Here is a 23279-nt window from a genome sequence, read left to right as displayed (position 1 = left end):
GCTTTGAGGATTCAGTTGAGGTTGTCATCAAGCATGTGGTTGAGTTGAGTAAGCAGCTTGATTTGGAGGTGGAGGCTGAGGATGTCACAGAGCTGCTGGCATCTCATGGAGAGGAGCTATCTGCCGAGGACCTCAATCAACTGAAATAGCAGTTTATTGAAGACGAAGACACACCAACCCCAGAGCCCTGGAAATTTACAAGCAAGGAATTAGCGGGGGCCTTTGCCATGATAGACGATGCCTTGGCAAGGTTTGAGGCTCAGGACCCCAACAGTGACAGGTACACTAAGGCTGCCAGAGGGGTCATGGATAGCCTGCGGTGTTACAAGGAGATTTGGGAGGACAAGAAGAACATATCCATCGAGACCAGCCTCTAACATTATTTTAAGAAGGTGGAGAGGCCTGCAACAGATCCCGTAACCTCTACCTCATATGCTTCTCCAGACTCACCTGACCCAGTATCTCCAGCACATTCTGCAGGTTTTACCTCTCCGGACTCACCTGGCCCAGTATCACATGCATCTTCTGCAGGTTCTACCTCTCTAGACTCAGCTGACCCAGGATCTCCAGCACCTTCTGCAGGTTCTGCCTCTTCAGACTCACCTGACCCAGGATTTCCAGCACCTTCTGCGGGTTCTGCCTCTCCGGACTCACCCGACCCAGAATCTCCAGCACCTTCTGCAGATTTTGCCTCTCCGGACTCACCTGACACAGGATCTCCAGCACCTCCTTCAGGTTCTGCCTCTCCAGACTCACCTGACCCAGTATCACATGCATATTCTACAGGTTCTGCCTCTCAAACCTCCTCCCCGCAGCAGCCTAGTGTAAACTTGTCTTTCCCCACTTTGCAACGTCCAGTGTGCAAGCCAACAACAATAGTAAAGGTTAGGATAATCCAGTATTTACCCTTATATGTACGTATGTGCTTTATGCTTTTTATTATTTATTTACCACTAGGGGCCCAGTGCACAAAATTCATGCACGGGAGGGCGGGAGGGTTGTCCCTCAGCCCAGCCTGCCCCCTCTCACATACTGGAAGCACTCAGGGTATGTCCTACAACTGCTTAGGTCCTCTTCCTTTATGGAGGAAACTGGGCTGATCAGGGGAAGGCACCAGCCTCATCACTCCGCTGCTGCAGCCACCGCCATTCACCGCCACCGCCACCACCACCACCAAGGTGTTTTCATCAACACAGACTCCAGTCCCTTCATCATGAAAAAATGACAACTTTCTTTAGGCATTTTCAAGATGTGTCTTTCATAGCATATGACATTTCATTCTTTTTTTTTTTAATCCTCACCTGAGGATATGTTTCCATTGATTTTTAGAGAAGGTGGAAGACAAAGGGAGAGACAGAGAGAAACATCAAAGTGAAAGAAAAACTTTAATTGGTTGCCTCCTGCATGAGCCCTGATCTGGGCCCTGGCCAGGGAGAAGCCTGCATCCTAGGTACTTGACCTTGATCACAATTGAACCCAGACCTTGCTTGGTAGGCCAATGCATTATTCACTGAGCCAATCCAGCTAGGGCAGGATATGACATTTCTTAGCCCTCCAGCAGCGGACCTTTTTTTTTTTTCCTCCAAGAGTGTAGTGGAAAAACCCTAGATCCCCTTTTTGATTCTTGTTACCCAAGTTACTAAGAATATTACCAGTGGCATACAGGGAGCTTAGCCAATGAACAATCAGAAAAGGCACATATATCAAGTAGATTAGAAACTCAGTTCACACCGATCTCCGGCTCTGCCCCTGCTGGGACCTAAAGTATTGGGCCTGGGCAGGTGCTCTCCAGCACCCTCCAATCACTGGCTCTGCCCCTGCCCAGGCCTAAAGCCTATGGGGCCCTCCAGCTCCCTCCAATCACTGGCTCCCTTTCACCCTGATCACTGGCTCCCTCTCGCTCCAATCTCTGGCTTCCTCTCTCTCTGATGGCTGGCTCCCTCTCTTTCCAATGGCTGGCTCCCTTTCTCTCTGATTGCTGGCTCTCGCTGGCTCCCTCTCGCTTCGATCACTGACTCCCCCTCCGTCCTATGGTTGGCTTGCTCTCCCTCCAATGCTGGCTCCCGCTGGCTCTGATCACTGGCTCCCGCTTTCTCCCATCGCTGGCTCCGTCTCGCTCTGATGGCTGGATCCTTCTCTCTCCAATCACTGGCTCCGTCTCTCTCCCATCGCTGGCTCCCTCCCACTCTGATGGCTGTATCCTTCTCTCTCCAATCACTGGCTCCCTCTCACTCCGATTGCTGGCTCGCTCTCCCTCTGATGGCTGGCTCCCTCTCCCTCTGATGGCTGGCTCTCTCTCTCTCAGATGACTGGCTCCCTCTCGCTCCGATCGCTGGCGCTCTCTGGCTCCCTCTCCCTCCTATGGCTGGCACGCTCTCCCTCCTATGGCTGCCTCCCTCTCCCTCTGATGGCTGGCTCCCTCTCTCTCCATTGGCTGGCTCCCTCTTGCTCTGATCACTGGCTCTCAATGGCTCCCACCCCTTCCTATGGCTGGCTCCCTCTCCCTCTGATCGGTGGCTCCCACTGGCTCTAATTGCTGGCTCCCTCTCGCTCCGATGGCTGGCTCCCTCTCACTGAGATTGCTGGCTCCCTCTTGCTCTGATGTCTGTCTACCTCTCGCTCAGATCGCTGGCTCCCGCTGGCTCTGATTGCTGGATCCCTCTTCCTCTGAGTGCTGAGGATGTTCCCTCTTCCTGGATGAAGGCTGCTGGGTGCCTACTTATGCAAATTAGCTGCCATCTTAGTTGGGTTAATTTGCATACACATTCTGATTGTCTCTGGGAGTATCAAAGGTATGGTCAATTTACATGTTTGTGTATTATTAGGTAAGTAAAGGTCAGGAATTGTTATTTTTCATTTAAATTTTTTTTACTGTTTCACTTCATTTCTGCTGTGTTTGTGTGCCATGTGAGTGACGTAGGTGCTTATGTAGGTGGGTTTTGACTTACAGCAAAAATTGCATTATGTCGGCCATAGGAACAGAGCTCCGACATAACCCGAAGTCCTACTATATATATATATGTCAATTACAACAATGTATAAAATTAATGGAACAAAAAATAGATCTCTCTCAATCTCTCTCTCTCTCTCTCTCTCTTTCTATCTCTATCTCTCTCTAAATATATATATATATGTAAATATATATATATATATATATATATATACACACACACACACACACACACACACACACACACTGGACAGATTATTATGATCTCTGAATGCATAATAATCTGGCCACTCAGTGTGTGTGTGTGTATATATATATATATATATATATATATATATATATATATGACCCCCCTGGGGCATGAATTCATTCATGGGTGGGGTCTGGCCAGCCTGACCAGTAGGAGGGGACATGGGCAGTTGGCCAGCCTGCCTGCTGGTTGAACTCCTGGTCGAAGTGACAATTTGCATATTAACCTTTTATTATATAGGATATATACTGAGTGGCCAGATTATTATGCATTCAGAGATCATAATTACCTGGCTACTCAGTGTATATATATAGCAGTGGCTCAGTGCATACATTTCGTGCTTGGGGGCAGGGGGGTGGAATGTCCCTCAGCCTGGCCTGCACCCCCTCCAATGTGGGATCCCCTGTGGGATCAGGCCTAAACCAGCAGTAGGATATCCCTTCTTGCAATCCAGGACTGCTGGCTCCTAACCACTCACCTGCCTGCCTGCCTGATCACCCGTAACCACTCTCCTTGCTAACCTGCTCGCTCCCAGCTATCCCGCCCCGCTGGCCTTTTCGCCCTCAACTGGCCCTCCCTGCCAGCCTGTTCACCCGCAACTGCCCCCCCACCCCCGCCAGCCTGCGCCTGCTCACACCCAACTTCCCCCGCTGCTGGCCTGCTTTTCCCCAACTGTCCCCCTGATTGCCCCCAACTGTCCCCCTACCAGTCTGCTTGCCCCCAACTGCCCCCAGCCACCAGCCTACTCGCCCTCAACTGGCCCCCCTTTGCTGACCTGATCACCTGCAAATGCCCTTTCCTCCTGGCCTGATCACCCCTAACCACTTCTGCCTTAGCCCCGCCACCATGGCCTTGTCTGGAAAAATATCCGGAATGTCTCCTGATCAAATAAGCATACTACCTTTTTATTAGTATAGATAGGGGCTTGGTTCATGGGTGAGGGCCGGCTGGTGTGCGCTGAAGGAGGTCCTGTTTCAGGGTAGGGGTCCACTTGGGGAGCGGGGATGGCCTGGGTGAGGCGGTCTGGGGTGGTTTGTAAATCGGCCATGTCCACATTGGAGAGGGGTCCCACTTGGGGTGATGCCAGCCTGGGTGAGGAACTGGGGCAGTATGCAGGCCAGCCACACCCCCATCAGGGTAAGGGTCTAAGATGGGGGCCGTGGCCGGTCTGGCCTAGGGACTGAGGGCAATTTCAGGCTGGTCACACCCCATTTGGGTTGAGGGTACCTGCTGGGGGGTGTGGTCGGCCTGAGCCAGGGGCTGAGGGCCGTTTGTGGGTTGTTTGCAGGCCAGCCAAACTCCCGGCTTTGTCCAGAAGGACATCCGGAAGGTCTCCAGGTTGTATTAGCATATTACTCTTTTATTAGTATCCTAGGGGCCCGGTGCAAGAAATTCGTGCACGGGGGGCGGGGGGGGCGGCAGGGAGGGTGTCCCTCAGCCTGGCCTGCACCTTCTGCAATCTGGGACCCCTCGTGGGATAATCAGCAGTTGGATATCCCTCTCACAATTCAGAACTGCTGGCTCCTAACTGCTCGTCTACCTGCCTGATTGCCCCTAACTGCTTCTGCCTGTCAGCCTAACTGCTTCCCTGCTGGCTTGATTGCCCCTAACCACCTCTGCCTCAGCCCACACCTGGTACCCAGGATTCCCTCCTCGAGCCGACCACAGGCACCCGGGATCTGGGCTTCCCTCCCTTGGTCAGCCATAGACACCCAGGCTGGCTGCTGCCTCAGGAGATGCTGGACAGGTGGCTTCGCTTGTGCTGCAGCCACAAGTGCTAGCGCCCAGGATCACAGGGTAGGTGGCTTCTCTGTCACCCAGGCCACAGCCAGCCGCAGGTACTGGTGCCCAGGACCGCGGGGTGGGCGGGTTCTCCATCTCCCAGGCCAAAGCTCGCTGCAGGTACTGGTGCCCGGGACTGCGGGGTGGGCGGCGTCTCCATCTTCCCTGGGATGCAGTGTGGGTGACTTCTCTGGCTGGCTGCGGCCTGGGATCACAGGGCAAGCGGCTTCTTGGTCTCCATGGCTGCAGCCAGCCTCAGGCGCTGGGGCTGGTTTTGCAGTCTCCCACAGGATGTGGAGTTGGTGGACATGGAGTGGGCGGCTTCTCCAGCTGGCTGTAGCCTGGGATCCCGGGGCAGGCGGCTTCTTCGTCTCCCGGGCCGCACCCAGCCTCAGGTGCTGGGGCCCGTTTCTCAGTCTCCCCTAGGACATGGGGCAGGCGGATGTGAGGCTTCTGAGGCTGGCTGCAGCCTGGGATCACGGGGCAGGCAGCTTCTTGGTCTCTGGCTGCAGCCAGCCTCAGGCGCTGACGCCTGACTTCTCCAAATTTCACAGACCAGGAGCCGCTGGGGTGTGGGGCTGCCGCCATGTTTTTATTTTAATTTGCATACTCACTCTGATTGGCTGTGGGTGTAGCGAAGGTACGGCCAATTTACATGTCGATTATTAGGTAAGATATACTGAGTGGCCAGATTATTATGACCTCTGAACGCATAATAATCAGGCCACACATTGTGTGTTTGTGTGTGTGTGTGTATATTAGAGGCCCGGTGCATGAATTATGAATTCGTGCATAGGTGATGGGTGGGGTCTGGTCAGCCTGGCCAGGGGGTAGGGACATGGCGGTTGGCTGGCCTGACTGCTGGTCGAACTTGAGTTCGAGGGGACAATTTACATATTAGCCTTTTATTGTATAAGATATACACTGCGTGGCCAGATTATTATGTGTTCAGAGATCATAATAATCTGGCCACTCAGTGTGTTTGTGTGTGTGTGTCTGTGTGTGTTAGTGGACCAGTGTGTCTGCGTTTGTGTGTGTGAATTAGTGGACCAGTGCATGAGTTTCATGCACTGGAGGTAGGGGGTCTTCCTCAGCCAGGCCTGCACCATCTCTAATCTGGGACCCCTTAGGGGATGTCAGTCGGACATCCCTCTCACAATCCAGGACCACTGGCTCCTAACCGGTCACCTACCTGCCTGCCTCATCGCCCCTAACCATTTTGATGCCAGCCTGCTCATGCCCAAATGCCCCACCCCGCTGGCCTTCTCGCCCCCTACTGCCCACCTTGCTGGTCTCATCGCCCCCCTCCTGGTCTGGACCTCCAACTGGCCCCCCCGCCTGCCTGATCACCCCAAATGCCCACCCCTCCTGGCCTGATCACCCCTAACTGCCTCTGCCTTGGCCCCGCCACCATGGCTTTGTCCTGAAGGACATCCAGCATGTCTCCCAGTCTAATTAGCATAGTACCTTTTTGTTAGTATAGATAGAGGTCTGATGCACAGGTGGGGGCCGGCTGGTTTGTCTTGAAGGGGGTCTCTGATCAGGGTGGGGGTCCCCTTGCAGGGGCGGGGCTGGCCTGGGTGAGGGGGCTGGGGCAGTTCGCATGCCGGCCATGCCCCCATCGGGGTGAGGATCCCCAATGGGAACGGTGCCTGCCTGGGTGAGGAACTGGAGTAGTATGCAGGCCAGCCATGTCCCCATCGGGTTGAGGGTCCCCAGTTGAGGGCATTGCCAGCCTGGGTGCGGGGCTGAGGGCTATTTGCAGGCTGGCCACGCCACCATCGGGGTGAGGGGACCTGCTGGGGTATATGGCCGGCTTGTGCAAAGGGCTGAGGGTCGTATAGGGGTTGTTTACAGGACAGACAAGCCTCAGGTTTTATCCAGAAGGATATCCAGAATGTCTCCCAGTTGAATTAGCTTATTACTTTTTTATTATTGTGCATATATATATATATATATATATATTATATCCCCATATCTCTCTCTCTGTAATCAATATATATGTTTTAATCACCTAGTCAGTCCACACACTTCTGACACCAGCACAGCCTAGGGACCTGTGAGGACAAGCAGCCAAGGTTCTCCTGAGCATGCAGTGACCCAGAGGACAGTATGGGAGGTGCCCTCTATGTCAGTGTGGCAGGTGGGGAACCCGGGCTGAGCGGCACAGTCACACACAGGGGATGATGACATCGGTGTGGTGCCTGGGTCTAAAAGCAAAGCGGCCGGACACTAACAATGATGTGCAAATGAATAAAAAGGGAGTCCATCTCTGATGGTGTCTTCATGGCATGATATGGGGAATTTTAGGATAATTTCTAACAAGATGGGTTGCTGTGATGCTACATGACATGTATAGAGCTTAGAGGCCATATGTGTGCCCACCTGCCATTTTTGTTGAGGGCTGACCCAGTGAACACTAGGAATGAGATAGCATACATCAGTGTCACCTGCACTTGAAAATCCCCACCGTCATGGGGAAAGGAGAAGAGAGATGGGTGAGAGAGAAATGTATTCCAGAGGTGGTGAACTAGAGTTTTGGGAAAGAAGCTGATTAGAAAACACCCTGTCCTTGTGATGGCTCATTTGTGTTACCAGTGAAGTTGTGCCTTTGGGAATAAGTTGTGTGAGACAAGTGTGGATCAAAGAACCATGGGCAGAAGGTAATGCAGAGTGATGGCCTCAGTAAGCTGGGATTGTCCATGTCGTTTGGTGTCCTGGAGGGACAATCTGCAGGACAACATGGGTATTGCCTGACAAGATCAGAGTCAAATCCATCACATTCCCATTATGTGCAACATCTCTTCCTACCCTATGTTCCTGACACCAGCTATTATTGAAATGGGACAGTGTGACTCCTATTTGAGGATGAGAGCACAGGTAACTTGTATCTCTTCCTCTGCCTTTATTGTTGAGGGAAGACACAGCATCAGTAAGAATATAAGGAGAGATTGACTTTAATGGGGCCAAGGGCTGCTTTCTTCTCTGATGTGGGGAGTAGCGGAGCATATGCATGTGCAGGGTAGGTAGTATGGCAAACTTGGAATCTCAAGAGAGAATCTCATCATGGGATGTGCTGTGCTCATTATGACAGGATATGAACTTTGAGGACGTGGCCATTGCCTTCTCTCAGGAGGAGTGGGAGATCCTTGATGAGGCCCAGAGACGTCTGTACTGTGATATGATGCTGGAAGTGTTTGCACTTGTATCATTCTTAGGTAAGACCTTCACATCTCTCCTAGTGTCCTGAGGTGATGCCCACTCCTTATTTATTCTCCACACTTAGCACTCTCTCTCTCTCAAAGCCAGACCATAGGCTCAGCTCATTTCCCCCACTGTCTTGTCAAATGTGCTGTGGCTGCCAGTGCTGAGCTGTGCAGAGAGCCCTGAGCAATAGACTCCATGAACCTCCCTGACACCAGTTGCCTCAGAAACTGCAGGAAGTGTCTGGGTGTCAGCAGTCTTAAAGAACGCTTAATGGGTCCCTCCTGCTCTTCCACTCCAGGGAGGGTGACTCTATCCAGATCCATGGCTTCCCATTCTGCACCATTCCTGTCGATAAAGACCCTGTGTCAGTTATCTTCTTTACATACATGAATCAGGGGCTGTTCTTGTAAGACCCTCCAATTATTGTTTGTAATATTACCTTCCCTGGATACTATTGCAAGCTGAATGCTATGGGCAAGTGATGGCTGCTCACCTCTGTTGTCTTTTCATTGATACTCAGAATATTTAGTTTGTACATACTTCTAGAAAAGAAGTGCAGAGAGAACCCTGGTTTTCTCCAGTGTGAATGTACAGGATGGTCTTAGAGGATACTTAGACCGGCTGAGTGGCAACTGAAGGGAAATATGACATAAGGATGGTGTTCAGATTATACCGGGATCCTGCTCCTGTACTACAGTGTTTGGTGCAGGTTCCAATGGCCACACCTCATTTATTCCTTTCTTTTCCACACTTGACACTTTGCTGACTTGTCATTTCATTGGTGACTTCCTAGCATTGTCTACCTTCACCTTTGTGTCCTTTTTAAATCACCTATTCCTCTGCACATCTCTTTCTGCAGTATACTACACATTGGACCTATACAAAGTGTTATATGGAGCACATACATGCTTAAATACCCCACAAACACCTGCTACTTGTTTATTGAATTTTACTTGGAATGAGATGTAACCAACCTTCTGCACAGCTTGCCCATGCCACCAGCAGAGAAGATCTACTGAATGCTGTTAGCAGCAGAATGAGCTGCACAGTCCGCTTCTCTTCCATATGGTGCTTGCCATGATTTTGCTCTATTTCTGTTGAAGTCTCTCTTGTTTTGTGATCTTCAGTGGTCAGGAACTTCACAGTTGCATCTTATTAGTTCATCTGTCAGATCTTTTATTTTCAGCCAATTGCATGAGACCAATGTATTATGTGCAACACAGTTTTATATTGGGACTTCCTTCTGTCACCACAGTCAACATTCATTTCCGCATCATTCCTGTTTTCAGGTCCTTGGCATAAAATGGATGATGGAGAGGCCTATTCTGAGCTCAGTGTATCTGTAGGAGACTCTCAGGTCAGGGCTTCCAAGATAGCTGCAGCCACCCACAGGACCCATCTTTGTAAGCCTTGCTTCTCGGTGTTAAAAGGTATTTTGCACCTGACTGAGTTACAGGTGGCATACTTTGAGAAGAATGTGTTCTTAAGTGATGCATGTGTGAGAGAGTTGTGTTTCAGTGCAAACACTCTCCAGCAGCAGCAGAAGGATGCCAGTGGAGAGAAGGCCTGGAAAGAAGATATGGAGAGTGCTTCACTTGTGACAACTTGCTGGTTCTACTTCTCTGGGGTACCTGAAGCTAGTACTGAGGTTGGGGTGGAATCCCCAGTCATCTCAGGGCTTCTCCAGCACCAGGCCACTCTGAACACTGAGGAGCCACACAGTAACAATGAGAGTTCACAGGAATGTCTCAGTGGAAAAAGACATCACCAGTGGGTTGAATGTGAAACAGCTGCCAGCCAGAAACAGAAAGTTGCTTATCAGAAAGGAGTCTGCTCTGGAGATATGATTAATGAGTCTAAAAAATGTGGGAAAGTGTTCAAACAAAACTTTAATCACCTTGAACATGGGAGAGTTCACACTGTAGAAAAGCCCTGTGATTATACTGATTGTGGGAAGGTCTTCAGTGAAAGCCCTGCTCTCATTAAACACAACAGACTTCACATTAGAGTAAAGTGTTATACGTGTAGTGATTGTGGGAAGTCAAAGGTCTGACTTCACTAGACACCACAGAGTTCACACTGGAGAAAAGCCATATGAGTGTAGTGAATGTGGGAAGCATTTCAGTCAAAGCCATAAATGTGCAGAGAATGGTTTATTTTTCTCACTTATTATAATAACACTTAAAGGGCTCTATGATTCCCTTTACATGAATGTAAACCCCTGTTATGGGAACATAGACTCTGCTAGATTCCTCATAAATCTGAGGTACAGGTGAGACTTGAAGGTGCTGCATTGTACTTGCTAACATGCCCAGACCTACCACCCAGATGATGTCACTGTGTCTTTGTTGCTGAAGAGATTTTACCTCTAACACCTGATTCACCTGAGGAGAGTGCATCAGTCACCACCCCTGGGTGCTCAGGGGAATGTATTCTGTGTTATGACTTCTGCTGGAAGTAATTATGGTTCCTCCACGCTCTTGGCAGTATCTTCATTCATTTCCCTGTGACTAGAAAATGGACCTGACCCAGGATTCATCCAGAGCACCCCTTTTCAGCTAAGAAGTGCCACCTCTTTCAGGGACATAGTGGTACGCACATTATGCTGTGATAAATTTGGGGAGATTCTTATTCACCAACCTGCAAACCCCTTATTCTCCTGTGCTCTAGTTTAGAATATTTTTAATGATATTTTTACATTTGTACCTTTAATATTGGTTTAATCACTGCCACAGATGATTTGCAAACATAAATGTAATCTTTCACATTGTAGAGATGAATAGATACTGTGTTTATCCAAAAGTGTATGTGGTTTGAAAGGGACAACATATTGTCCGAAAATCACTTTTTGTCCAATATTGGCTTATTACTTATTGCGGCAAGTGGCCTGAAAAGAAAGACCACGTGACTTTGTGCATTTAATTTTCAGCCTAGTGCCTCAATTATTGGTGAGGGCAAAGGTCCGTCTTAAGATGAGACCTTTGCTCTGCTTCTGTGACCAATATGAATCATGTTCTCTGTTCACAGTATGTACTACATAAGCCTCAGCAATGTTTAGGGAACCTGCTCTCCATGTACTGCAAAGGAGACATGTGACAGGAAGTATGACATTGGATAGGCTGGTGTAATTTGTTGTAAGTCTCTGAGGTGGAACCACAATGAGGACAGAAATACTGTTTCAATAGTGAGTGGGAAAACCTGCAGGAAATTCGGTGATAAGTGCCTCTTCTGAACATAAGGCCACAGATGTTCTGGGGCCTGTGGCTTGTGTGGCCTTCATGTGCAGACATTCTCAGGACCTCCAAAACTGTTCCGTGTAGCTGACGTCACTGGCAGAATAATCTAATGGTGTTGTGTATTCCCTGGCCCCTCTAGGGTATTCACATAATGTAGTTGCTCAACAGGCAAGAAGACAAAGGTAGAGGAAGGATAACCCTGCAATCTGTCCCAGGATGTCTTTTGTATGTAGTCAGCATTCCTATTGAATTTCATGGCAATAGTTTGTTTTTTATGATATACTTTTATGGTTTCAGAAAGAGAGAGAGAGAAAGGGAGAGAGATCAGTGAGAGAGAATCATCAATCAGCTGCCTCCTGCATGCCCAACTTTGGGGATCCAGCCCACAACCTGGGCATGTGCCCTGACCTGGAATCAAACCAGTGGCTTTCCATTAATGTGATCACACCCAAGAAAATGAGGCACAGTGGCCATGGAGAGTTTTATTTTGTGTTCTTTATTAATTATTGTATTATTTTCAGTAGCAACAACTTTAAACCTACTTAGCCACACACTGTATTTATATCCAGTTCTTTTTTAATCTTTCTGCCTTCAAGGCCTCCATGCAACCATTGATTTACCTTCCTGTACAATAGATACATTCATATTATTCATAATATTATTGGTACTAAAAACTGTATTCTCTTTAAGAAACACTGGCTTCCTTCATGCTACACAGATATTTTGAAATTCGACACTAATGTTTATGTAAATATTTATTTCCAGGAAATATTCTATTCTACTGGAACCACTTTAGCTATTTAGTTGCCTGTGGTTTCAGTGATTTCTACTTTGGGGTTTTATAAATAAAACAGTTGGGAATATTGTGTGGAGTTTTTTCTGCAGGTGTATGTGTCACTTACCAAACTGTTCCAGTGTCAGTGAATGTGTTATATTTTAACATCTGGGGAACTGTGATATAGAATGGTCAATCACTTTGCCTCCCGACCCACCCACAGTCATGAAAATTCCATTTTTCTTCAACCCTGTCAGCACATGTGAATGTTAATCTTTTTAAATACTAGCCCTATCAGCGAGTATTGTTAACTTGCTTTTGTTTTCATTCCATTTCTGTTAAATTGTTTGATGGTGATCATTTCTTACGCATTTCTTTACATTGTCTTTATCTCCTTTGTTAAAATGTCTGCTCAGGATTTTTGTCTAAAGTTAATTTATTATCCTAACCAAGTGGAGGATAGTGCAGCCTCTAAGACATATGTTTGAATTTCACTCATTCCTCAATGACTCTACTGACTTCTTTGCCATGTGGAATTCTTGCTTTTGAATTCTAGAAACAATATATATATTTTTTATCAATTTTTACCCTATGTACTATTTAAAGCCCACTTGTACCATACACTTAAAAGTTTCATCTGCATTGTTAACATCCTGCACCAGTGTTCTTTAAGTCTAAGGATTTAATAATACAGCAAGTGAAGTCTAGGTTAGCAGTAGTTGACAATTTCACCACATTCAAACTGTCAAAATGATGGCATTGAACATGGACATAAGATATTTCATTAGTATATCATTATATTTTACTAGTGACCGTGTATATGAATGCGTGCACATTGAAATGAAATTAATCCGAAAGTGTGTGGTGAGGCGGGACTTGGTGAGATGGGCCCCATACTCCCTAGTGCCAACCTCTCACAGTCCCTCCTTGGCCGGCGGCACCTGGGGCTTGAAGGGCATCTGTGTAATGGGTGGGGTCCCTCAGCTACTGGTTTGATTCCATGGCAGGGAACATGCCTTCCTGAATCCCCTGGAGTGGTCGTGCAGGAGGTAGATGATTGCTGTTTCTCTCCTTCTGCCTTTCAAAAAGAGTGCTGGGCCTGTGGAGATTGGGCTGAAACAGGCTCTCTACCATCCCCCAAGGTGTCCTGAATTTCGAGAGGGCAGTTCTTGGGTGACACAACACAGAATCAGGCTCCCTCCTCTCTGATTCTGGGGTGCTTTACCTGTGAACCACTGCTGTCAAGTAACCATAACTCACTGGGCAGCTCCTGTGTTGAGCATCTGAAACCTGGTGATCATTGCAGGTCATAGGTATCTGAGGGCATTTGGCGGTTGCTTAGCCTTTCATATAAAGATATTTTTAGCATACTGATACAGTAGCAATGAATGTGCTCAAGAACATTCATAATTAAACAGCTGAATTATTGGAAACGTAAGTTTTAAACATTTTTCAAAGTGTGATATATATGTAACTGATTTAAAACAAGCCTTAATATATATATTAAGGCTTGTTTTAAATCAATTAAATGTATGTGTGTGTGTGTATATATATATATATATAGAGAGAGAGAGAGAGAGAGAGAGGCCCAGTGTATGAAATCGTGCATGCATCATCATCTTCTCCTTCCTCTTCTTCATCCATGTCAGGAACCAAGTAGTACTGTAAAGGATTTGACCAAATGTCATCTTTGATGACTTCCCCTAACTCATCTGCACCTGCATCAGAATGGTCAGTAAGCCAGGTACAGAAGCTCTCTGGTTCCTCACGCTGTCTCTTCCTGCTGGCTTTATTCTGTGTTTGACTTGAACGTTTCGTCAAATGCTATTCAGATTTCCATTTGATGTCAGTGGACTTTGAAGATAGATCACCACTCTCATTCAGATGAAACTCTTTGGAGAGAACTTTATTTTCAAAGTAATGATTTTCATCCCAATAAAAATCTATTCTTTAACCTGATTTAATATCTTCAAATAGTCTCACTTCAACTCTTGTCAAATAATGCAGCGCCTCTTCATTCTCTTCCCCAAGTAGTGCAGACACTTCTGGATGGTTGACAAATGTTACCCCAAAATTTGGGACTTTGGCGATCAATTCTGACCTCTTCTGAAAAAATGGTTGGTGGAGTTTGTTATATTTCTGTTCTACTTTCAAAATCTCCTCACTGTCTTGTTCATTGACCTGTCTATTTCATTTTGTACTTCGCCAATATGTTCAATCGCTTCTTGCTGTTCTTTTCTCCATTCGGCATGTCCAGAGGGGTAGGCTTCTTCTCCTGCTTGGGGGCTGGAGCCAGTTTGTGTTTCTTTGTTTGAGGTGGGAGCTAGGATTGGCATTTGGGGGCCATGCTGTGAGGCAAGACCTAGGATCTGATCAATGGGAAGTCGCCAGGCTCAAAGGCACGCTGAGCACTCACTTTTTCAATTTTTCAAATGAATTTAGGATTTAACCATTAGGAGAGCAGTTCAGCATCTAAGACATCTCTATTCACTTAACGCATTCCTTAAGGACTCAATTGGTTTCTTTTCCATTTGGAACTATACAGTATGTTTTGAATACTGGAAGGAAAATCGTTTTTCTCAAATTTTATCTTATGCACAATTTAATGCCCACTTGCATGATAAACTTTTAAGTTCAATCTATGTTGATAATATTCTCCACCATTTATTCCTGGTGGTAAATACTCTCATCAGGATTAGTTTCAAAATGATAAAATGTTGGCACTGAACATAGGCCTGCTAGATACCTCAGTAGCACATCATTATATTTTATTACAAATATGCTGATGCATTAGATACAAATATACTCAAGAACATTCATGATAAAATAGTAAAATAATGGAAAGTGGCAAGTTTTAATCATTTTTTGAACTTTGATGTAAGTAAAATTGATTTAAAATATACATTCGAAACTATATTTTTATTGATTTCAATGAGGAAGGGAGGGGGGATAGAGAGAGAGAGAAAGATGAATGATGAGAGAGAATCACTGATAGGCTGCACCCTGCACGCACCACAATATGAATCCAGTCCACCACCTGAGCATGTGTCCTGACCAGGAATTGATCAGTAACCGGTTGGGTCATACGTTAACACTCAACCACTGAACCACGCTTTCCCGGGTTTCTTAAGATTTTCAGGGATTCTACACAGCCTGCAACCAGGGTAGCAATGATCAGTGGCAGCTCATTCTGGCCTAACCCCTAAATCTGCGCTCAAGGCCTCCTTTACTCTGAATGCCCAGTGAGCTAACAGCAGTCTCGCTTTGGCTCATTTATTTCCCACAATGTTTCTAGAGTCAAAGGAGCCTGCTGCTTCCTGTTCTATCTCTCTGCTGCTTCCTGTTCTATCCTAAGGCCTACGTTGTTTCATTATCCCCAGTTTCAGTTAATGTGTCCTCAAAATCTTCTGAACTTGTGCAGTGAAATCTTTCGAACATGAAGCAATGAACTCTAACACTACAGACCAAGGTGAGCCCGACCTGCTCCAGGCTGCTTCCTGTTCATGAACACAGGTGTGCCTGGGACATCTTCCACAAAACAGACCAAGGCATGATTTTGCTTAGAGAACCTGGGAGAAAACATGATGGTCTTCACTCAAATTGGTGGTGTTCAATCAAATCAATTTTAACGCTCTTCTTTCTTTATTGATTTTTTAGAGAGAGAGGGAGACAGAAACATCAATGATGACAGAGAATCATCGATCAGCTCTCTCCTACATGCCCCCTACAGGGATGGAGCTCCCCAACCTAGGCAAGTGCCATGATTTGAAATCCAACTAGAGATACGTTGTTTCATGGGTCCATGCCCAACCACTGAGCCATGCCATGTGAGCAAACTACGTTTTTTACTGTTGGCTCTATTACAAATAGACACAATTTTCCCATGCTCATCCCCCTTTGCCTCCTCTCCCCGGCCGCCCCCATTTCTAAGCACTCAGCACATTATTGTCTATGTCCATGGACTATGCATATATGTATAAACTTATTTCTTTGCTGCATTTCACTTTACTTTGCACAAAATGAATGCAACCAATTGACTAAGCAGCTCCAGAACTGTTAGTGTTCATTAATCAAGAAGTAACTGATGTCAGAAGGAACACTTTCCAATTCCTCCCATACACATATTGTAAAGACAATAAACTCCTAACACATGTGACACAGGCTGGTTTCGATACATAGAAAGCCTAAGCAAGAAGGGTGAGTACTGAGTATCCACATGGGTCAGACCAGGAGCCATGCTCCGGGAACTAGACTACACCCAGCCTGTTATTCACGCTGCCCGCATACACATCTGCCCTGTGAAGTTCACTGTCCCTTGTCAGATTGATATCCAAGCGGTTCCTTCCATTTTCAGACTCATCATTTCCAAGGTGGACAATCCACACACAGAAATCCAGGCAGCTCCAATATTCTCGCTCAGGTGTATTTTACATGACACCTCCACCAGCCAGGCTCCAGTTCAAATTCTGTACTGGAAGTTCCCATTGTCGTCAAAGAACTCTCGCCCCCTCTGTACTTCCTTGCTGCTCAAGTTCTGCTCACCCAGTTCTCTTGCGTTCAATGCTGCCAGCTACTTTGCACTTGGCAATCCATCACTGTCAGTGCGTCTGGTGTCTTCACAACCACTGGTGAAGTACTTCTGCAGCTCTCTGTGCTGACCTTGGGCTGCAGCAACAGGCACAAAGCTTTCCTTCTCCAGGCTCTGGACTCCTTTATTCCTTCCCTTCTGTCTCCTTGTTGTGTTTGTACGCTGAGTATTCGGTTCTGTCACCCTCAAAGCTGTGCTTTGACCATGGCCTTGGGATGAGGCGTTACCTCCTGACACAGGGCGGCCTGCAGAAAGCAGCTCCCAGGCTTCCCCAGGGCCTGCAAGCTGGCGGAGCGAGTGGGCAGGCCCAGCTTTTAGAAGGACCTTTTCATCCTGCTTCTGTTTCTTCTCCAATGTGGGCACAAACTTGCTTTTTAAAACCCTTCTGATCACATTGCTGCTGATATCCAAGCCTTGAGCCAATCTGGGAACTGACCAGGGCTCTGGAAATCCTTCATGTAAATACCGGATCTGCTCCCTGTCTTCCCTGGTCAGAGTCCTGGGTGGGGCCATTCGGGGCTCTATTTGCATCTGAATTTTCTGGAACAGGATGTCTTTTTTCTTTGGTCTCCGGACTCTGGGGGAGAGAACCAATGGCAGAAGCCATGCGTGGGATCAATATTGGTGGTTGAAGCGTCTCAGCTAAATCAGGGAGGGCCCAGCCCTCGTCACTTTCTTCATCGCCCCGGGAAATCTAACACCCACAACAGCAGCCCCTGAGCAAGATGAGTTCTATAAAAGGCGATGAAATATGTCCCTGGTGAAGGGACCGTGGTCCTGAGGGGGGCCGAACACCTGCCCCTGCACTTCTGATGAGGGAAGAAGCAAGGCCCTGCTTCAGGCTGAGGGCCCAGGAAGGAGCAGGTACTATTACAGAAAATGGAGAAGAACCAAGCAATACTTAGAGAGATTATATGTCCTTAAACATCTATTCACATACCAAATTTAAGGGAACATAAAATTACAGAACTATTTATATGAAAATTGTATTGGGAGGCTTACAAGTGAATATGGTGAACAGAATATATGGAGTTACATTTATTACGTGTGGGTTCAGCAGAAAATGTCTCTCAAATTCTGGGCCCCACCCTGGAGGAATTTTCCCTATTTATATGTTCCCTAACCAGGAAGAGAACCAGGACCTCATGGATCATAGATCAGTGCTCAACCATTGAGCCATACCAGCTGGGCTATATTATATATTTTTTAAAATTTTAATATGTCTTTTTGATCGTTGATAGTATTATAGGTGTCTCCCATTTTAGCCTGTGCATGTATTCTTTGGGGGATCTCCCAGTCCTCCCCACACCCCTCTCCTGGGAGGTCTTACAGTCTGTTCCAGTTAACCAGGGCTCTGGCTCAATCTTACCCTTCCCCAGAGCCACTTGCTGAAACCACATCACCTTTATTCACCAATGTCATTGGCTGGGATGCTAACTCTCCCCTTAGCGTTTAAAAATACTACATTACCCAGAAAGAAATGCGACCATGAAGGCGGAGCTAAAGTACATTCCTGTCAATGCATCTGGTTAGGGCGGGACTTCCTCTTTCCTCCTCCTGGAGGGCATTTTGAACTCTTCAGTTTCTTCCAGAACGCACAAGTCTTCAGCTCACTGGTGGTGAGTAGGAGGAGGCCTGGGAGGCAGCGTCCTTGCTGTGCAGGGTGTGTCTGAGGATGTTAAGCACCATCAGGGTGGGTGGGGGCTCCTTGCCTGCAGAATCCTCTCTGCTTGCAGAGTTCTTTCAGCCTGACCCCATTGAAACCTGCAGCACCAGGGGAGGGGAGGTCTGAGTATCTGAGATCTGACTATGGTTCTACATAGGTTAGATTTAAGGGAAAAACAGTCATGGAGAGAGGCCTTCATAGCAGGATGCAAGGATGCCTCTGTGAGTGTGGACTATCAGCGTCTTGGCAGTACTTGCTTCTGTTTGAATTTGGCAAGCATTCTCTGGACCACACATGCGGAATAATAAGTAAGAAGGTGAGGAGATAATTATAGGGGGCGGGACTGTAGCAGTGCAGGTGTGAGAGAGGTGTGGCAGGAAGAGTGATGAGCACTTGGAGAGGGAGTGTGACTTCATGGCCAGAGCACCGTGACATTGACATAAGAGTGAAAGTAGGGAGAGTCCATTTCTGGTGGAGTCAGGTCGATAAAATAAGGGTGATTTTTGGATAATGCCTGGAAAGTGTGATGGTTTGGTGCTACCTGCCATGTTCAGGGCTTGGATGACATTTATTAATCACCTGCCTTTTGTAGTTGGGGGTGACACAGTGATGGTTAGGAATGAGATATTATACCTCAGTGTTCCCCAGGCTTGAAATTCTCCATGGGCATGGGTAAGGGAGAAGGGTAAGAGAGAAATGGATTATGGAGATGGTAATGTATAAATTTGGAAAATAAGGTGATTAAGAAACAACCTGTCCTCACCAATGCAAATTTCTGTTACCTTTGAAGTTGTGCCTCTGGGAAAGAAGCAGTGTGAGAGAAGTGTTGTTCAAAGAACTCTGTGCAGCAGGTAATACAGAGCTATGGCCTCAGCACTCTGGGATTGTAGTTGTAAAGGTGAAGTTTGACGGAATATATTTGGTGTCTTTGAGGAACAATCTGAGGGACTACACAAGTATTGCCTGATAAGACCCGTATCAAATCACTCATACTCCCTGTATGGCCAACATCTCTTCCTACCCTATGTTCTTGACACCCACTCTACTGTCAAGAGGAAGTGTGGTGTACATGTGAATCCCAGAGCTCAGTTATCTTCTATGTGCTCAACTGCCTTTATTGTGGGAAGACAAATTGGCAGTAGAAATATAACATGACAGTGACTTTCATGGTATGAAGCCCTGGTATCTTCTCTGGTGTGTGGAGTGGAGAGAGCAGATTGATGTGGAGGATGGCAATATGACAGAGTTAGAACCTTAGCAGTGAATCTGATCGTGGGCTGTACTGTCCCCATTATAATTGTATATGAACTTTGAGGATGTGGCCATTGTCTTCTCTCAGGAGGAATGGAGACTTCTTAGTGAGCTACAGAGACTTCTGTACTGCAATGTGATGCTGGAAGTGTTTGCATTTGTGTCATCTGTAGGTAAGACCTTCACATTCTCCCAGTGTCCTGGGATGATGTTCTCTCATCCTTTATTCCTCTGATGTAGCTTTCACTCTTCTACAGCCAGACCATGGGCTCTGCTCATTTACCCCACTGTCCTGTCAAATGTGCTATGGCTGCCATGGGTGAGGTCTGTGGAGAGCCCTGAGCGAAGGACTCCACAAACATTGCCTCATACAGTGCAGGAGATGTCTGGGAGTCAGGAGTCTTACAGACAACTTAATGGGTCCCACCTGCTATTCCTCTCCCTGGCAGGGTGACTATGTCCAGATCCATGGCTTCCATTTCTACCTCCTTCCTCTAGGCAAAGGTCCTTGGTGACTGCCTGTGTCAGGTTATGGTCTTTACTTACATGAACCTTGAGCTGTTCTTAAAAGATCACACTTCCATTGTTTGTAATATTATCTTCCTTAAATATGATTGCAAGCCGAATGGCTCTAGGCCAGTGCTGGCTGCCCATCTCTGTCATATTTCATTAATACTTGGAATATTTCTGTTTTATATACTTGTATAGAGGAATATGCAGGATAAACCCTGATTTATTTTACAGGGTGAACATGCAGGATGGTCTCAGAAGAGGCCTAGCCATGTTGGGTTGAACATGTGGGTGAGATATGGTATAAGGGTGGTATTTAGATCATACCAACCACCTGCTCATTTCCAACGGTGTTTAGGCGCAAATACCATGAGCAATAGCACAATTCTTCCTTTTCTCTGCCATACTTGACACTGTGCTGACTTGTCATTTCACCTCTGACCTCCTGGCCTTTGACTACCTTCACCTGTGTGGCCTTTTCGCATCACCTGCTCCTCTGCATTGCTCCGTCTTCAGTATTCTCTAACATTGACCTGTACATGTGTTATGAGATGTACATACGAGCTTAAATAGATCTTTAACACCAGCTACTAATTTATTGAATACTAGAGGCGTGGCGCATGAAATTTGTTCATGGGGTCCCTAGGCCTGGCCAGCGATCAGGGCCAGTCAGATTCCCTGCCACCCCACCTCCTCCATCCCTCACTGCACTTGTACTGCCACGGCATGGTTCCCCCCACCTGCCCGCCTCCTCCTGTCCTCGCTCCCTCAACGCCCTGCTGCTACCATTGGTCACCTATCATGTTCCGCACTGTCCTCTGGTGGTCAGCGCACGTCATTGAGAGCAATTGTTCTCCTGGTTGAACTTCCAAGGAAACACTTTGCATATTACCCTTGTGTATATATATAGAGAGATAGAGATAAGATAGAGATAGATATTCAGAGAGAGAGAGAGAGAGATTACTTGCAATGAGAATAATCATATTTCAGCACAGCTTTCGATGTCAGGAGCAGGCAAACCATGCTGAACACTGTGAGCAGAAGAATGAGCTGACAATCCTGCTTCTCTTCCATGTGGGGCTTGCCATGTGTGTGTCATTTCGTTTGAGGTCTTCCTTGTTTTGTGATCTTCAGTAGCCTGACCTTTATGAAGTGAATTATAAGTGTAAAAAATGTGGGAAATCTTTCAGAGAAATCTTTAACCTCATTCATCATAGAAGAGTTTACACTGTAGAAAAGCCATAGGAGTGTAGTGATCATGGAATGTCCATCATCCTGAGCTCCAAACTCATTCCACAACAAAGTCCACACTGGAGAAAAGCTGTATGAGTGTCGTGATTGCACGATGTCCTTCAATCAAAGCAGTACCATCACTCCACACCAGAGAGTTCACAGTGATGTAAAACCTTATGAGTGTAGTGAATGTGGGAAATCTTTTACCTGCAATAATCACCTCCTTATCCACAAGAGAGTTCACACTGGAGAAAAGCTATATGCGTGTACTGATTATGGGAAGTTTGTAATCTTTATTAATATCCATGATGTAAATGCTCTCATCCTTGTGAGGTTCAAACAGCCAAAATGATTATTTTGAACATGGACATGATAATATATTACAGTAGTACATCATTATATTTTATTTTATTTTTATTTTATTTTTCTTTTTTTGGGGGTGGGGGCAAGGCACTTCTGCTTTTATTTATTTTTAAAAATTTTTTTATTGAGATATTATATGTATACATATCTTACCATTTCTCCCCCCCACCGCACACCAATACATGCCCTCACCCCTATATTTTATTTTCAATATGCTGATTCAGAAGCACCAAATATGTTCAAAAATTTTCACAATAAAACAGTAAAATTATTGGGAAGCATCAAGATTAAACCTTTTTTAAAGATTGATTTAAGTAGAATTTATTTAAAATGGACATTAAAAAAAATACATTTTGGTGTTTCCCTGCATGCCTGCATTGCTGATACCAAGTTCCTACTGACCTTATCAGAGCTTCATTCTCGGCCTATAAAATAATTGACACATTAATACAGTCTCACAGTGATATAGCTTACTTTAAATATTTCCTTAGAAAAAAGGCACTTTTGAAATCCCATGAATGCTATTCTAGCCTTCCACCACTATCTAAGTCATCATCATGGTTTTGGTATCTATCTGTTCTCAGGTACATTATTGGGTTGTTACTTAAAATGTCACATATGTCTGACTGACGCCAAACCGCTAAGTGGGTCAGCGAATAATTTCAATGTCGGAAGGTTGCAAGTTCCAACCCTGGTCACATCAATTACAAGAGTTAACCAAACAATGTATAAAATTAATGGAACAAAAAATAGATCTCTCTCTCTCTCTCTCTCTCTTTCTCTCTCCAGACAGTCCTCTTTTTACTTCGGACTCAACATACATCGTTTTGCGGTTTCGTCGCCTTCTGCAATTTACTTATAAAAAAAAGTTCTGTCATTCGATGTAAGGCGTTTGCACGAAGTTCGCCGGGGAACTAGGTGACCAGCAGAGTGGATGAATAAGTCATCACGCGGCGCTATACAAGGAAGACACTGTCATTCAGTCGCCGTTTATAAGCCGTTTTGGATTGTGCTTTATTCGCTCTCTTTTGTTTGTATTATTATTTTGAACACTTTTTGCCCTTCCTTATGGGTTCTAAGCATAAGGTAGATTCTTCTGATGGCAGTGCTACAAAAAGAAGGAAAGCCCTCACAATGGAAGTGAAAGTAGACATAAGAAGACGCTTGGAAAACGGCGAAACACCTACGAACATTGACCGTTTCCTTGGCCAAACTCCTACAACTGTCTCGACAATCATCAACAATCAAAAGCATGTACTTGAACATGTGAAAGGATCTGCTCCTATGAAATCAACTGTGGTTACAGAGCAGCGGAGTGGTCTCATTATTGAGATGGAAAGATTATTAGTGCTTTGGCTGGATGAGCAGCATCGACGGCGTATCCCAGTTAGCCTGATGTTGATTCAGGAGAAGGCTAAAAGATTGTTTGAGGCCTTGAAAAAAGAAAAGAAGGAAGGGAGTGAAAGTG

At 46.2% G+C, this 23279-nt stretch overlaps 1 protein-coding gene and 1 pseudogene across 1 annotated transcript; both read right to left on the bottom strand.

Annotated features, from left to right (window-relative positions):
• Window positions 1-534: 534 nt before the first annotated feature.
• LOC103304466 (protein SET-like) lies at window positions 535-14547 on the bottom strand (annotated as a pseudogene).
• A 2223-nt stretch (window positions 14548-16770) lies between these two features.
• Window positions 16771-17301, bottom strand: LOC103304629 (neugrin-like). Its single transcript, XM_054713460.1, has one exon. It carries the CDS (start codon window positions 17299-17301, stop codon window positions 16771-16773), a length of 531 nt encoding a protein of 176 aa, XP_054569435.1.
• Window positions 17302-23279: the final 5978 nt, after the last annotated feature.

This window comes from Eptesicus fuscus, unplaced genomic scaffold, assembly GCF_027574615.1.
Source record: "Eptesicus fuscus isolate TK198812 unplaced genomic scaffold, DD_ASM_mEF_20220401 scaffold_52, whole genome shotgun sequence".
Lineage (NCBI taxonomy): Eukaryota > Metazoa > Chordata > Mammalia > Chiroptera > Vespertilionidae > Eptesicus > Eptesicus fuscus.
This window is presented reverse-complemented; position numbering and strand designations above follow the sequence as displayed.